The sequence below is a fragment of the Bactrocera tryoni genome, chromosome 1 (genome assembly GCF_016617805.1).
Source record: "Bactrocera tryoni isolate S06 chromosome 1, CSIRO_BtryS06_freeze2, whole genome shotgun sequence".
In the NCBI taxonomy this organism is placed as follows: domain Eukaryota; kingdom Metazoa; phylum Arthropoda; class Insecta; order Diptera; family Tephritidae; genus Bactrocera; species Bactrocera tryoni.
In genome coordinates, this window is record NC_052499.1 from 10,183,358 (window position 1) to 10,200,573 (window position 17,216).

At 41.6% G+C, this 17,216-nt stretch overlaps 1 protein-coding gene across 11 annotated transcripts in view; it reads right to left on the minus strand.

The window, feature by feature from the left end:
- LOC120781839 (low-density lipoprotein receptor) overlaps nt 1–17,216 on the minus strand; it is a 398,201-nt gene that overhangs the window by 57,824 nt on the left and 323,161 nt on the right. For all 11 annotated transcript variants that reach the window (XM_040114061.1, XM_040114064.1, XM_040114081.1 and 8 more), the window contains 5 exons: nt 9,721–9,991; nt 9,409–9,631; nt 6,899–7,234; nt 2,345–2,563; nt 1,650–2,004 (listed from right to left, as the gene is read on the minus strand). In XM_040114061.1, coding sequence (XP_039969995.1) covers nt 1,650–2,004; nt 2,345–2,563; nt 6,899–7,234; nt 9,409–9,631; nt 9,721–9,991 — 1,404 coding nt within the window. The remainder of the gene's footprint in view (nt 1–1,649; nt 2,005–2,344; nt 2,564–6,898; nt 7,235–9,408; nt 9,632–9,720; nt 9,992–17,216) is intronic.

The following is a 17,216-nucleotide window of genomic DNA, read 5'->3' on the forward strand; positions in this document are numbered from 1 at the left end:
CCAAGAAATTGTGACACTATCCCGCTGCGCAAAATGTAGGTCAACCTGCGAACACACACACACGCACAAGTCTATGTTTGTATGCGTGTTATTTTGGCAGGCAGCTGCCAGGTAAGTTAAGAAAAATTGCAGAAAACATAAAGATGTAAAATAAAATTCATGGCGAAATTTTCGTGGAACACGTGTGAATTGCATAGACAAGTATTTTTTGATAAGATTGCCTGCTGGCTAGGTGCTAGAGGGTATAGCGTGAAACGTGGCTGACGAACATATAGTATATGATATGCATATGAATGTGAGGGGAATTGAAAGCTAAATTGTATATAATTTGTAGAATAAGTTTGAGAAAGCAAATGTGAAGTTAACGCTTTGATATATTCTATCAAATTTAGATTGTCTAGTTTAATGTAATACCAACTGTAGGAAAAATTTATATTTATAGCCCGAACAGGGTATACCAAGTTTGCCACGAAGTCTGTAATATACAAAAGGAAATGTCAGAGACCCTTAAAAGTCTACGAGACGTGATGAGAAGTTTGCCACGAAATCTCTAATATACAAAAGGAAAAGTAGGAGACCCTTAAAATTCTACGAGACGTGACGAGATGAGTCGTTTCTCATGAAAAGTATTATTACCGGCTATGAGTCTTAGATCTTTGCTTACGACCCGGAAACTTATGATCAATCGGCCAAATATCGTTGCAAAGGTCAACCGAAGCCGCGAAAACCACGTCAAAGCAGGCCAAAATCAAGGTTATGTTGACAGTTTTCTTCGATTATTGATGTTTGCTGCACGCCGAATTCCTTCCGACAACAGGAACTGTCATGAAGGAATACTATTTGAGTGTTATGTGTCGTTTGTGCGAGGCTATTCTTAAAAAAGATCGGAATCTTGGGCCGATAAATCTTGTTTTTGCAATACGATGATGCACTGTCGCATACTGCATTGATTCTTCGTGAGTTTTTTGCCAATTTTCAACCAATATCGTACCGCAACCACCGTATTCGCCTTAGCTCCGTGTGACTTCTGGCTCAACTCAAACAACCGCTCTGGGGAAGCCGTTTTGAGTCAATTGGAGACATCAAGGGGTTACATGGCTTAACGGGTTACAAAAAATCGACTTTTTTATTGTGTTATTAAATTCTCAATATCTCTAAAATATTATCCTAAATTTTCACGTTGATCCGAGTAATAGTTTCGGAGATATGATCCTGAAAACTTGTGCGCTCGAGGCTAGCTAGGGTCAGTGCGTCGTCTTTAAATGCGTTTTTCTCGAAACTGTGATTTTGAAGTCAGTTGGCAAGATTTATCGAGAACTACTCAAACGATTTTTATGAAATTTTACGCACTGACATTTTAATTTTATTGTAAAAATGTCTGCCAAAAATCTAATTTTCAGTTTTTTTCTTCGTACAAGTTTTAAGTTAAGGTTTTAATTAAAATATGTAGTTTTTCCAAGCCAACGTGGGCTATATTTTAATAAGGAAATGACATCTCACACATTCAATACTCGTAATGAAGACATGTACTGCCATGCGTGTCTAACACACACACACACGCACATACAGAAATCGATTTCCCTTGGTCTAACCGCGCTCTATCGCTTGCCTGTCATTATCATTTTAAAATTACGATTATAAGCACTCACCTGATGCAGTGCGGTTACCGGCTCCACTCCTTTGCCATTGAATTTATTCGCCTTGAAGACGGTCTGCTTATCCCAGTCGGACCAATAGATGCTATCCTCAAATGTGGTTATCGAGAAGGGGTGTCGCAGATAATCCGTTGAGTATAAGATCTGACGACGCTGCGAACCATCATAATTCGCTGACGCGATAATATTCAATTTGCCGTCAACCCAATAGATGCGCTTACGTACCAGATCCAATGTAATACCGTTTGGCCACTTCACATCGTAGTTGATGATGGTGGTGCGATGTGAACCGTCCATGCCGGCGCGTTCGATGCGTGGTGAGGCGCCCCAATCGGACCAATACATCCAACTGCGAGCACGAAAGACAAAGCAGAGCGGAAATAAGAAGAATAGAAATGAGCATGCGGCAATAGAAATGAAGATATTTATATGTACATATGTATGTGTAGTTTATCTACGCGTTGCACTTGCTTATATATATGTCTGTCATTTCATGATTTTCACCACGAACTTAAGCTTCAGTTAACGAAGAGTTGCTTAGGTGTACAACAAAGCAATGAAAATCGCTCATATCCACAAGCTGTTGCAACACTTTGGCAGCTGAATTTAGTTACTGCAACAGTTTCACTGAGTTTCAACATTTCACACGCACATTCCAGGCAATCTTGCCTTAGTGCGTGCTTACTTACCCCTCGATTGGATCCAGTGCAATTGAGCGCGGTATATCCAGTCCGTCTTCGATGAGTACCTTACCCATGTTGCCGTCAAAGTTGGTCAACTCGAGCGTGCATTTGTGTGTGTCTGTGAAATAGATGTGATTGTAAATCCAATCGACGGCCAGGCCATCTGATGTCACCGAGTGGTCCTTGAGCACAACGGACTTGTCGTTGCCCTCGTCGATGGGTGCTCTGCGAACGCATACATGGTAGTCCAGTGAAAGTCAGCGAGTAATGAAACGATAATAATGGGTATGAACTTTTAGTTGGAAATCAATGACATGGCAATTATTAAGAAAGAGTTCGGATGTGAGAGAATTTCGTGTCTTAATATGGAGCTAAACTTGTGAACGATGATATTTGAATTAAAAATTGGGAAAACATTGGAAAGTTAATCTAATAAGATTTCATATATATGTATATTAAAGGCTTTTGATTTTTTTTTTTATATACGGTGATCCATTTCGAGGTTCCCTAATTTTTTTAAAGAAAAAATACAGAAACTTCAAATTTAATGGGGAATGTTTATTATCATTCGAAAGAACATTGTTTGGTATTTAGTTTTTGAGGATTATCTCTTTAAAAAGTAGGTCGCGACTAAGTATCAGAAGGTTCATCCGTTGAGTCCAATTTTCGATGACTCGTTGGGCATTCCGACTGGTCCCTGGCGAATGACACACGTGATGATTTGCTCCGAGGTCTAAATCGAACGGGGATTGTCCGCATAGACTTTAGTCTTAAACATATTCCCACAAGTATAAGTCTAATGGTGTGTTATCACACGATCTTAGTGACCAATCGACCTGCCCCAAATGTGACATTATCTGCTCACCAAAGTGTTCTCTCAATAAATCCATTAATGGCGCCGTCTTGTTGAAACCAAATGTCGCCGAGATCACGAGCTTCAATTTTCGTCATTAAATAGTCGGTTATCATGGCGCGATAAGGGTCGCCATTGATGGTTACGTTCTCAGCGGCATCATTTTTGAAGAAATATAGACGGATGTTTCTACAGACTCACAAGCCACTCCAAATCGTTGGTTTTTCTGGATGAAATGACAGCTCTTGAATCTATTCAGGTTACTTTTCGTACCAAAATCGGCAATTTATCTTGTTTACAAACCCATTGAGCCAGAAAGGGGCCTCATCGCTAAACAAAATTTGGCTCAAAAAATAATATGACAGCTTGACAGGACTTTTGCGAGATCTGTCAAAAAAGGTTACTGAAAAAGTATCCCTACATGGATCACCCATTAAAAGCGCGGCTCCAACAAACGAAAAGCTTTTTGAGGAGAAAGTGAAGTGCGAAAAATTTTAGAGTGATATCTCAAAAACTAAGATAGCACGAACAATCGCAGCCACTGTACTCGTCCCTCATTCCATTATTTGCACAAATTTGTATCAACATTTAACAATTGATTGCTAAGTTCCATCGACCGCATGCGCGGCGCAAGATTCAATTCATCTATGCGACTCGCAATGAAATGCAATTAAATTGTGGCTACATCAACAAATGCCAGTTCATGCCAAAGCCTAAATAATAGGAGCGAAATTAAAGCAGAGTCAATAAGAGAAGGCTGTTTCCATTATGATGATACCGATTGATAATTGCACAGCTACAAGGGCGCGCACATACATTTATTAATGTATTGCAGTTGGCAGAGATGAAAGGCGACTCGAAGTCGGAAGTTTAGTTAGCCACTGGATATCAATTTTACTCGGCTGCACTAAATTCCGACACTGTGGCGTACAAACGCATTTGCCCACCTAAATGTAATCACAATAACTTGGTATCGAATGTTCTCAGAGCTATATATAGTATACGCACATACGAACGTAAGGACATAGCCAAGCCTAGCAAGCAGTCTGTGCTCAGCTGCTGCTCGTTGAAATCTCATTAACTGCAGGAGTGTGCTTGTGTATGTGTGTCTGTGTTATTTGATAATATAATATAAGCTCTTACAAGACTAGGTATTAAGCCAATATATGTTCAACTGTAAGTAATCCACACAACCTGCCACAACCCGCGCCAAATAACGTGGAATAAGCCACTTCAACATCGCGTATAAGGTTCTATCGAGCGTATTGTGTGAAATATTAAAGCACACCATCAAAAAACTGATTGGACTCTATCAGTGTGGCTTTAGGCCTGGAAAATCAATAACTGACCAGATATTCACAACGCGCCAAAGATTGGAAAAGACCTGTGAAAAGAGAACGGACACGTACCACCTTTTCGATTTTAAAGCTGCTTTTGACCCCTGAGAAGGAGCTGCCTTTATGACCGTATGTCCGAATTTGGTATTCCTGCAAAACTGGCTGTGTAAACTGAGCAATGCCAAACGCTCCGTCAAAATCGGGAAGAACCTCTCCAAGCTGTTCGATACCAAAAGAGGTTTCAGATAAGGCGACCGCCTTTCGTGCGACTTTTTCAATCTGCTGCTGGAGAAAATAATTCGAGCTGCAGGGCTGAATCGAGAAGGTACTATCTTCTATAAGAGAGTACAGCTGTTGGCGTATGCTGATGATATTGATATCATTGGGCTCAACATCCGCGTCGTTAGTTCTGCTTTCTCCAGATTGGATAAGGAAGCGAAGCAAATGGGTCTGGTAGTGAACGAGGGCAAGACGAAATATCTCCTGCCATCAAACAAACCGTCATCACATTCACTATTTGGCTCCCACGACACTGTTGGCAGTCATAACTTCGAAGTCGTAGATAATTTTTCTATCTTGGAACCATTATTAACAGCAACAACAATATCAGCCTCGAAATCCAGTGCAGAAAAACTGTGGTCAACAGGTGCTACTGGGGACAGAGTAGGCAATTGAGAAGTACAGTTCTTTCTCGATGAAAAAAGAACAAACTCTTGAAGTCACTCTTCATTCCCGAACTGCTTTATGATGTAGAGGCATGGACGGTGACAACAACTGATGAGTCGACGTTGCGAGTTTTCGAGAGAAAAGTTCTGCGAAAGATTTATGGTCCTTTGCGCCATGACATCGGCGAATATCGCATTCGATGGAACGATAAACTGCACGAGTTAAACGACGACATTGACATAGTTGAGCGAATTAAAAGACAGCGGCTGCGTTGCCTAGATCATATCGTCCGAGTGGATGAAAACACTCTAGCTCTGAGAAATTCGACGCAGTACCCGCTAGAGGAAGCAGAGGAAGAGGAAAATATCCACTCCGTTGGAAAGACCAGGTTGCGAAGGATCTGGCTTCGCTTGGAATTGGCGCCACGTAGCGAAAAGAAGAAACGACTGGTGTGCTGTTGTAAGCTCGGTTATAACCGCGTAAGCGCTGTCTACGCCACTAAAGAAGAAAAAGATGTGACAATTGATGAAAAATGGCTCCATCATTTCAGTCCGAAGTCCAATCGACAGGCATCCGAGTGGCCTGCACACGATAAACCGTCTCTAAACCGTCGACTGGCGAGATGAGTGCGCCTGTATTTGGAATTATATTGAAAAAGGAAGGACTATCAACTGCGACATAACGTTATTGGACCATTTGAAGAACAAATTCGCCGAAAAACGGCCGCATTTGAAGAAAGTACTGTTTCACCAAAACACAGCATCGAGACACAAGTCAGTGAAAACGATGGCAAAAATTCATAAATTGAACTTCGAATTTCTTTCGCATTCTCCAGATCTGTTCTCACAGTGACTATTTCCTATTCGTATATCTTAAAAGATGCTCGTTTGGAGAAAATTTTCAATGAACGACGAAACTGAGTCCAATTTCGAAGCAAATAAGAAATCGTACAACAAAATTGGTATCGAAGTATTGTAGGGTTGTTATATTCTATCTTCTAGAAGGGAACTATGTTTAATAAAAAAACGAATTTGAAGATTTGTTTTACTCTGATAGGCTGGGGACTTTCCTAGTGATTAGTCATAGTTAGTCCAGCGAATAACTCTGAGAGATTTCTAAGTTTGAGATGAACTTCTATCGGTTTCGGTCGCACTGTAGTATATACTCAAGCAGCGTGATACCTTACAATTTAGTTACAAACGAACATTGAAAATGAACTTGTGGAACACAATCTGCTTTTTGCTGATAACTACGATGGCGTTCGATTCAACAACTAACTATGCTAAGTTCACTTAATTTGTGCTTGGATAATATTATGGATTAATGCTTTTTTTTCTGAGGCTTAACTTTACAATTGGACCCACCGTACGCACAACTTTTGCAAAACTGACAGGGCAATTGAAAAGTCCCTGGCTTACCGGCTGTCTGTTTTATTCACCCGGCTTTTGAAGGCTAACTAAAAAATTGTTTGCATTTAAAACTAGAAGCGCCATCTATGAGCCAACCCGGCGACTTTTCAATTGACCTGTTGTTCTCTTCTTACCCTAAAATTTGGGACACGCACTTCTGCATATTTTCCAACAATGCAATTCTTCATTGGTCGCCTGCATCGTTATCATTTCAAACCGGAAATTATACCGTAACTCGTTCGTCATTTGCTTGCCACTCTACGAAAGACACCATAAAACTACGTTGGTTACTCACTTGTAAATGCTTTGCGTGGACACATCGCTCCAGAATATCATGCCAGTGCGGAAGACAAAATCCAATGCAGTTGCCGATTTCGTATTATTCACAATCGATGTCATTTCCATGTGGTCCAAAGCGATTTTCCTGATGTCATGACGGCGCGCCAACAGCAACGATGCATGTCCCTCGGTCGCCTTGCAACGCGTATGATTGCGTGGATCACGCATATAGCCCGCCTCGCATTCACATTTGTAGCCGCCAACTTCATTGATGCAGATTTGTGAGCAAGCGCCCGGATCTTCGCATTCGTTAATGTCTACGCAGGTTTTGTTTGTTTCGGTCAGTTTGTAGCTGCAAAGTAGAATGTGAAAATAAGCGAATATGAATACACATGCATGCAAATAAGCTAGATCAGTATAAACGTACATAAATATTTATGCGCTGGGGAACTACTATAGTGGTTGCAAGTGTTTGAATTTCTCGAAAGACTCGCTCGTCGGACAAGCGCATACAAACGGTGGAATCGGATGTGCGGAATCATTGCGGTATTGATTGCTTTACGCTTGGCCAGAGGTAACAATATGCACAGCAGTAGCTGCCCGCATACACCGCAGCGCATGAACATACCCCCACAAACACAGCCACAAATTATAAATGTGTTGGAACTTCAAGGCTCTTAGACTTAGGTGGTCCAACTTCAATCAACTAAGCGAACAACATGAGTGCCGCACTTGGCTGCCAAAGTCATTTAAACCGAACTACGGTAACCACATATTAACACACACACACTTAAATAGTTACATTGATTGCCACATCCATTTCGGATTACGGCAAATACGGTTGGCAATGCGATTGGAAGCGAAAATTAATGTTGCCTTAAGTAGAGTGATGTATGCTTACTCAGCAAGGCTATTGGCTGCTGTGTTCAAGCGTATGTAAGTGTGTATGTGCGCGCCTTGGCGCATCGATATGCCAGCTTTGGGAATTCGGAAATGTTTAATTAAAAACTGATTTGTGCGTGATTTCCTCCTTTATGAGATTTAATATGGTTGCTAGCGTTGATAACGAGCGGAGTAGGGAACGCGCTTCAATGTGTACGCTTGGAAATTCAGCTTGGCAGCTAAAGGTATTTTTGCATCTATGAATTTAATTTTTTTAGTAATTAATTTGTGGTTGCGTCCTTAAGCTTTTCAGAAAGTATAAAAGTGTAAGGTCTAGTAAAAGGAAATCAAATATTTTTACAATGCCAGATGCGCCAGGAACTCCGGGAAATTGGTTGGTAGGGATTCATGCATCCAATTAATAAGCCGAACATGGCACCACGGCATGTCCGTGGTGAATAGCATTGATTGATTAATGTTTACTAGACCTTATACCGAAAAGCTCCGTCAGGATCGGGAAGGACCTCTCCGAGCCATTCGATACCAAACGAGGTTTCAGACAAGGCGACTCCCTATCGTGCGACTTCTTCAACCTGCTCCTGGAGAAAATAGTTCGAGCTGCAGAACTAAACAGAAAAGGTACCATCTTCTATAAGAGTGTACAGCTGCTGGCGTATGCCGACGATATTGATATCATCGGCCTCAACACCCACGCCGTTAGTTCTGCTTTCACTAGGCTGGACAAGGAAGCACAGAAAATTGGTCTAGTAGTGAACGAGGGCAAAACGAAATATCTCCTGTCATCAAACAAACAGTCGTCGCACTCGCGACTTGGCTCTCACGTCACTATTGACAGTCATAACTTTGAAGTTGTAGATAATTTCGTCTATTTAGGAACCAGCATTAACACCACTAATAATGTCAGCCTGGAAATCCAACGCAGGATTGCTCTTGCCAACAGGTGCTACTTCGGACTGAGTAGGCAATTGAAAAGTAAAGTCCTCTCTCGACGAACAAAAGCTAAACTCTATAAGTCGCTCATAATTCCCGTTCTGCTATATGGTGCAGAGGCTTGGGCGATGACAGCAACCGATGAGTCGACGTTACGAGTTTTCGAGAGAAAAGTTCTGCGAAAGATTTATGGTCCTTTGCGCGTTAGCCACGGCGAATACCGCATTCGATGGAACGATGAGCTGTACGAGATATACGACGACATCGACATACATAGTTCAGCGAATTAAAAGACAGCGGCTACGCTGGCTAGGTCATGATGTCCGAATGGATGAAAACACTCCAGCTCTGAAAGTATTCGACGAAGTACCCGCCGGGGGAAGCAGAGGAAGAGGAAGACCTCCAATGCGTTGGAAGGACCAAGTGAAGAAGGACGCCACTGGCGCCACGCAGCGAAAAGAAGAAACGACTGGCGCGCTGTTGTTAACTCGGCTATAATCGCGTAAGCGGTGTCTACGCCAATTAAGAAAAAGAAGAAGAAGACCTCATACTAGCGCGTGTTATTTGCCCTTCCAACTCGAGGAATTCGTAAATATATCCAATACACAAGTACTCAGTTTTGCAACGAAATATTTTACTTTAGTTATTAAGCATTGTAAATACAATTATCTACACAATTTATCTTTAACTTACCCAGAGTTGCATTCACAGCGATAGCCAATCGGTTGGTCAATACATTTGTGCATGCAACCGCCGTTATTTAACGCACATTCATTTATCGAACATTTGCCCGCCGGTTCATCCTCACCATCCGGGCAGTCCTTTTTGCGATCGCAAACCTTCGACAGTGGTATACATTGGCCGCCACCGCAGTCGAAGTGTGCCGTGGCATTGCATTTGGTGATTTTCGAAATGCCTACAAAGTGTTTAGCAAGCATTTTTTTTTTAATATAAATGAGTGTTAAGCATATTATTCGTATAGATATGCAATTATTTCCAACTTACCGCACATCTGCTCATCACTGCGATCCGCACAATCGGCCTGGCCGTTGCATGTCAAATGTCCCGCTATGCAGGTGCGATCGCCGCACTGGAACTGATCCGGTCGGCATGTGGTGTTGCGGCAATTCTCCTGCAGCTCATCATCGCCATGGGGACAGTCTTTTTCGCCGTCACACAGCCAGCTGTGGTGTAGGCAGGTAATACGATCGCGACATTGATATTCGTGTGACAGACACGGCGTTATAACGGATGTGGCATTCTTGTCGCACGATTGCTGAAAAATCAATCAAATGAGTAGGAGAATATTATTAAATAAGTTCGTGATTGCCTTCATCATATTTGACAAGAAAAATGAATAAACAAAGTTTGACACATTCATTTTGAGGCTTCCTTTGAAGCAGCGAAACAAAATTCTGACTAGTGTTGTTAAGTTTCAGTAGACCTAATTGCTTATGACGGTTATATGCTATTATAAATGAGCTGAAAGTTTGGACAGATATTCGTGTTTTGTGTTAACCATAAATGCCTAAAAATGGTTCATCAGATCCATGCAGATCGTTTTTAGCTTAGCCCAATTTATTAAGGCGGTTAATATCGGATCCAGCAACTATTTCAATTCCAGCCCGGCAGAATCCGGGCAATAGAGTAAAAAGTGAAAAAGTGATTTCACTTTGCTTTGAAAAGAACGTTTGAAAGAATATTTAGCCGCAGCTGATCTCGAAAATTGTCTTTGTAAGAAGAAGTGTAGTTAGAGGACCTCTTAGGGTATACTTGTATTTGGGCCAGAAGAATCTCGCAGTCTGAAGAAGTTGCGGTTAAACTGACTTTGTAAGAACCAGTAGTTGGTGGATCTCTTACATCTAACTCTGAACTAGAGGGGTCTCACAATCCCACAAGTTCTGGTTATTGATCAGCGCTCCCTGAGCTCATTGGAGAGTCAAAGGTCCAACTTCAGAATGCTGGAAGACATTGGGAAATCGACTCACTTCTAACCGGATGAGATTCCGGAATGGGCAGAATTCCTGGCAAGCTCATTGAATGGGCAGCTTCCTGTGATTCCGTTGTAACCGGGCAACCATGCAAGTCTAATACTGAAGAAGCTTCAAGCTTTTACTAATGAGGTAATATACTTCTTAACTAGTTATGAGCGTACAGTCAGCGAGCTCAAAGCCAGTATAGCTGCTCGGCTATCGGAGTAAATGAACAGTAGATAACGGCTATCTTGATGGCAGCCACCTCCGCTTCAAAGACGCTACAATTATCTGGCAATCTGAAACTGGAGTTGATGTAAAGTTCTCCACAGAAGACTCCAACACATACTTCGCTTCTTAACTGTGATTTAGTCGTGAAAAGTCCACTTACAAACCCTTCACAGATGCGTGTGAAGCTAGAGTAGATGGAGAGCTATCGACGGAATACTCCAACACCTATTCTCTTTCCCTACCTCAATCCATCGGTTAAAAGGTCTGCCCAAAAATTCCTCACATGTGTGTGAGCTGAGAAGAAACCGCCATGAGAAGATACGGCGATGCATCGATCTAGAATGTAAGGCACGCAATGGAAGTAGTGGAGAATTTCAGTGTGTTCCTGTCTGGGGCCTATCAAAAAACTTTCGTAAGTTAATAGTTCGCGGTACTGTTCACTCCATTGTTATTAAGCTTTCATTTTCAAGTCATTTCTGGTAATATCTATTCTCATCTAACACAAGGTATTAGCTTAATAATCCGTACAATAAACTGGTTATAACTGAAGTCAAGTGAATATACTTATGTAAATTGGATGAATTCCACAGACCTTCGTTGTCCTTTACCTAAATGCCAAATTTTGCTTTATTGTGGCAGAAAATTGCGAACACAGAAATACGTCAAGAGAAACTTTGTCAACTATTGCGTGCATACCGTTACTCGCATGCAGTCAATTTCCGGCTAAGCGAGTTGCCAGTTTACAGACGTACAAGAACATAATGAAAAGATTTTCCACCATTGCGCACAAATATGAAAATGCAAAAGTCACATGAAAGCAACAACAATGGCAAACTAATGTTATAAAAGACTTTCGGGTGCAGGCACAAAATCGTTACGCTCTGAAAAGTAAAAGAAAAAACAAATATATTTGAAAATTTGGAAGGCTTCGGCATAACAAAGGAGCGAGAAGGAATAACGCACAGAACAAGGTCTGCAAAGTGGCAAGTTTTCTGAGGATAACCGGTGCCATGTAACGCATGCACGTTAGCTTGTGGCCCACACATGTGGTCGGGCAGTGGCGCACCACAAAATATTCTAAGCTTTGCAAGCGAGCACATGCAACAAAACTAAGATGCAATATCCGTTGAAAGCATTGTAAGCGCATAACTAATGTTACATGCACATCTTTTTGTCTGCGCGCTCAAAAGTGTGCAATGTAAGACCGCAAGTCGAGGTGCAACGAGCTGAAGGCGAAACTGTACGCAAATAGTATGGCTAACAAATGTAATATGCACAATTTTGACATAATTTATTATGCTATATTTTATAACAAGCAATGACAAGCAATTAATTATTTTATTTTTTTGAATTGTAGAGTTTGCCTTCCGGCGATATGTGACAGTGGATGAAACACGGCTCCTTCATTTCACTCTGAAGTCCGATCGGTAGTTAACCAAGTGGTCTACCCAACCTTGAAACCGCTCCAAGAAAGCGTAAAAAATGCAGGAGTCGGCTGCTAAGGTTATTGCGTCTGTATTTTGGGATGCGCATGGAATAATTTTTATTGACTACCCTGGGGAAAGAAAGACTGTCATTAGCGACTATTATATAGCGTGTTTGGATCATTTGAAGAAAAAGGAAGTGCTGTTTAACCAAGACAAAGCATCGTCAGTGAAAACGGTGACAAAATACCATCACTTGGGTTTCGGATAGCTTCTGCATCCAGGGAAATTCTTCAGATCTGGCCCTCAGGGACTATTTTCTGCTCTCAGATCTCAAAAGAATGCAAGTCGGGAAGAAAATTTCGCCGAAAGAAGGGGTGAGTGTCGAAACTGGGAATTGAAAACAAGAACTCATGTGTTCCAATTTATAAAATAGCAAAACGCTTAGTAGCCAATACAAATTTGAAGGTGTTTTATTTCCATTCCATCCAGCTCGGTGGGATGTCTGACGGTATGGGCTCCCAAGTGTTCAAGTCTTGACGTTGAGTAGTTTTCACCTCATCTTTTTCTATACAGCTTCTGTAGAGAAGGAGAGGCTAGTATTACTAATGGCAAGAGATCTATTGATCTTTTGCGATCGATATTGGGCCAGAAAGCTTTTCCGTCAGCGCATGTATCGATGGTGACCCAGCGCTGGCCATGCTTCCGCGAAGCCCAGCAACGTCTACGAAGCAACGACCCGCTCCCATTCTACCGATAGCGGTTCAGGGTGCTTAGCTCATCAGTTTTACAGTTTCCTGCGTCTCAGCTGTGGCCTGGCAACCATACCAGTCTTACCACAAATACACTCGAATCTATTTATAGCGTGGTTAAGTACTCTTTTATCAGCCCTGAACGCACTGTTAAAGAGTTTAAGACTCGTATCTAAGTGGATGGTCACTTCTCTGAAGGAGGCTGCATTACAGAGCAGTAAATCTACTGCTACTTTAATGGCTGCAATCTCTGCCTGGAAGACACTACAATAGTCAGGATGTCTGAAGCTGGAGTTGATGGAGAGCTCCTAAATGTAAACCCTCGCTGGCCCTCTCCTGCAACGACTTCTTCCCACCCACAGTTCCCTCGCCGGTATATGTTTAGAGAAGGAACAGCCAGAATTCCATGATTCAAGTGATCCGATATGAAGTCAAATCGAATGAGGATTTCCAAGCGTTCAGTCAAGAGTTCGTACTACAAAAATGATTTCGAAAAGTTGAAAAGTCGCTGTAATCAGCGTATCACGCTTAAAGAGAACTATGTTGAATAAAGCTTAAGAAGCTATCGCTCTTTAATCTCAAATACTAACCCAATATGATTGTTATCCGAAAATATCGATTAAATTATACGTTAGAATGGACAATTCGATAATTTTCTATAAATACTCTTTTCGGAAGTACCAAATTATTTGCACGTGTGCGCGCTGATGCTGAAGCAAAACTTTGCAGACGGTTAACTGAGCCAAACCATGGTTTTGCACTCCGCCAAGCAAAGCAAGCTTCCAAAGAGTACAAACGAGAACTGCACCGGCGATGCCAACCGCAGCAGCTACGTCTCAGGAATGCAATGCAAAGTAGTTGCAACGAAGCCAAAGTGTTTTAAAAGCCTGAAGAAAAGAAGAAAAGGATTGCAAAACACTGCGAGAATTCCCTGGAAGAATGAAAAAGTTTGCAGGATTAGTAAACAAGTAAGTATGGAGACAGGCGCAGGGGTACGGAGCAGAGTCTGCAGAATAATATAAAGCGACAACGGCGTAAATACCAGCGGATCCTTTTAATAAACCACGTGCGCGCCGAAACCCGAAATCGAAGAAGAAAATCAGGCGTCGGTAAAAGTAAGCGCAGGCAAAACAAGAAGAAATGAAAACTGAAAAATAATAAACAACAAAAAGCACACAAGATGTTGTAGCGAAATTAAAAAAGAAAGCGCTTTTATTGCCACTAAAGCGTAGAAGTGGAAAATCCGCAGCAGGCAAAGTGGAAAAAACTTTTCCCATTACATCGGGACGCAGGGGCACAAAAGGGCTAGAGTGCCGCACAAAAGCTGGTGAAGAAGGGGAGGGGTTATTGCTGTGAGCACATGTAGGCATACCCACTGCTGTCTGTATGTATGTATGTGTTTATGTATATGTGTTTGTGTCTATCGAATTTTGCGCCAGCATAGAATTAACCCATTACCATTGGCAGAGTGCCGACGCAAATTAAGGTGCAGCGATGCCAACAAAATACGCCAATAATCCGCGCTATCAGCACTTTGCAGCGGGAATACAAGAAAGCATATTAAACGTGCCACCTACCAACACCACGCCGAACTGCGTGCACAGAGTGGGGCCGCAAGCTACAAAAAGTATACAAGTGCGGAGCCAGCAAAACTACACAAACTGTATACAAAGAGGGCAACAATAACAACAGCAAAAGCGCTGGTAACGGTATTAAAAACAAGAAACTACTTCAGCCGCTGTGTAAATACACAAACACACACATACTTCGGTACAAAAACACACACACACGTATACGCTTCGCTTGAGGATACGCTGAGCGGCCAGTGGTCCGTCCGGCGTCGGCTGCACCGCCCCCTGCCGCTCAATTTGCTGTGCTTGTGTACGCTTGATTGCTGGAAAATACGCTGGAGATTAATTACACACAATAAATAAAAGTTTGGTGGGTCATAGGGAGCGGCAAAGTTAAGTCAGCCCACTGCTGCCCACGGCGCTACATTTACAACTTCTTCGCTTGGTACTTAATCCTTTGCGTTGTGTGTTATTTTAAAAGCACAAAATTGCAATTTAGTTGCACTAACATTTTCCGGCTATTACACCCTTGCGCAAATAGTTGCAAGTAGTGTTATGATATTGTGAGTGCCGCCGCTATTGGTAGCAGCAAAAATATACTACTTCTTGTACATAATTAAAGGTGGTAAACTTTGGGAGCGTTTCGTTAATTAATAATGTACTAAAGGTTCCATACAGGTATATGATTCGATCGTTAAGTTTGTATGAGAGCTATGTATTACAGTTTATAGATATCGGAGGTTCCGACAAAAAAGCAGCTTGTTGAATAGAAAAGGGCGTATGTTTCATATATATGTTACCCTACTTTATAGTGTTGGAAAGGTGAGATTTTAAGCTTCATTTAATTTTAAAAATTAAATTCGGGGGAGTTGAAAAAAAGTTACAACTGTTCAAAAAAGAGTAGAAATAATGAAGAAATTCGGTATATTTTGAAATTTTTGTATAAAAAAGAGAAGAATGCCACTCAAGCCAATGAAAATTGTGAAGTTTACCGAATTAACATCTGTGATTCTTTGCTGAAACGAAATGAAGTCGAACAATTTCTGAAGCGAATGGTAACAGGAGACGAAAAGTCGATCATATGCGACAATAAAGTGCAAAAAAGATGATGGTCCAAACGTGTTGAAGTCCGACAAATGGACGCAAAGTCAGGATTGACGCCTCGAAAGGTTTTGCTGGGTGTTTGGTGGGATTGGAAAGGAATCATCCAATATGAGCTGCTTCAGCCTGGTCGAACGATTGATTCCATCTTTTACTGTCAACAACTGATGAAATTGAAGCCCGAAATCGCAAAAAAACAACCAGAACTGATCAACGGAAAGGGCTTCCTCTTCCGCAGGACAACGCTAGACCACACACCTCTTTGATGACTCGGAAAAAACTGGGACAGCTTGGCTGGGAAGTTTTGATGCATCCACCATATAGCCCTGATCGTGCACCATTAGACTACCATTTTTTTCGGCCAATGCAAAACTCCTTTAATGGAGTAAAGTTGGCTTCAAGTGAAGCCTGTGAAAATTAGTTGTCGAGAACCAGAAAAGTTTTAGTCTGATGGAATAATGTCTCTAGCGAAAGAATGTCAGAAAGTGGTCGACCAAATGTTACATATTTGGTTCATTAAAGTTCGTTATAAATATGAAGAAAAAATATGTTGAAGTTTGAGAAGAAATACGAAAGGTCTTCGACTATCCAATATTTCGATGTCGCAAATAACTTACATAAGATTGGAATACGACCGAACTTAGTCGCCCCTTGCATGTTTTTCGAGTTTTGTTGCTGTTTTGTTTGCTTTGGCAAAAGTTGCACGCTTGCAAGGAGTCAAAGTGCCGAACAATGCTTGTGTACATGAGTAATAGCAACATCAGCAAAAACAACAGCAACTAGCAATAACGGCATTAGATGCGGCGCTGTACAAGCAGCACGACCAACTCATTTGCGGTCTTTCAAAGTAAAAAGTCACATGAAAGTGTAATTTCGCGAGTTTTTGTTTTTGTTGTTTAATTGGCGAGTTACTAACAGTGGAGCGAGTAGGGATTTCGGAGTTCAAAAAGCCAGCTACAGATAAAATAAAATTTCAATAAAAAGAAAACGAATCTCACTTGGACAGCTCCGAATGCCGTTTCTTACTGATAACTATAAATACTACCGATTATTGATAGAATATACTCACAAATATCAATAAAACGCTTTGAACCTGCCACAAATATGTTGCGGCCACCGATATCAATTCCGGCTATTTCGCCAGGTTCGTTCATTCCGGTTGAAGGTTTGATTAGCAAGATGTTTCAATCTATGTTTTGCAAAAGCTGAACAATAGAGGGTAAAGTGTCTGAATGTTTATAGGTCATCTTCCTCCAGACAAGACGTTTAGCGTCTAACAAAATGTTCAGTCTTACCGTAAGCACGACTACTGCGCAATGTCCAGCAAGAACTGCAGCCATTGCGGCAAGATGAACTTTACTAAGAGCAAGTTGTCCAAGAGATCTCCTGCATTTAACTTTAGGCCAGAAGGATCTTGCAATCGATATTGATCAGCGCTTGTTAAGACCA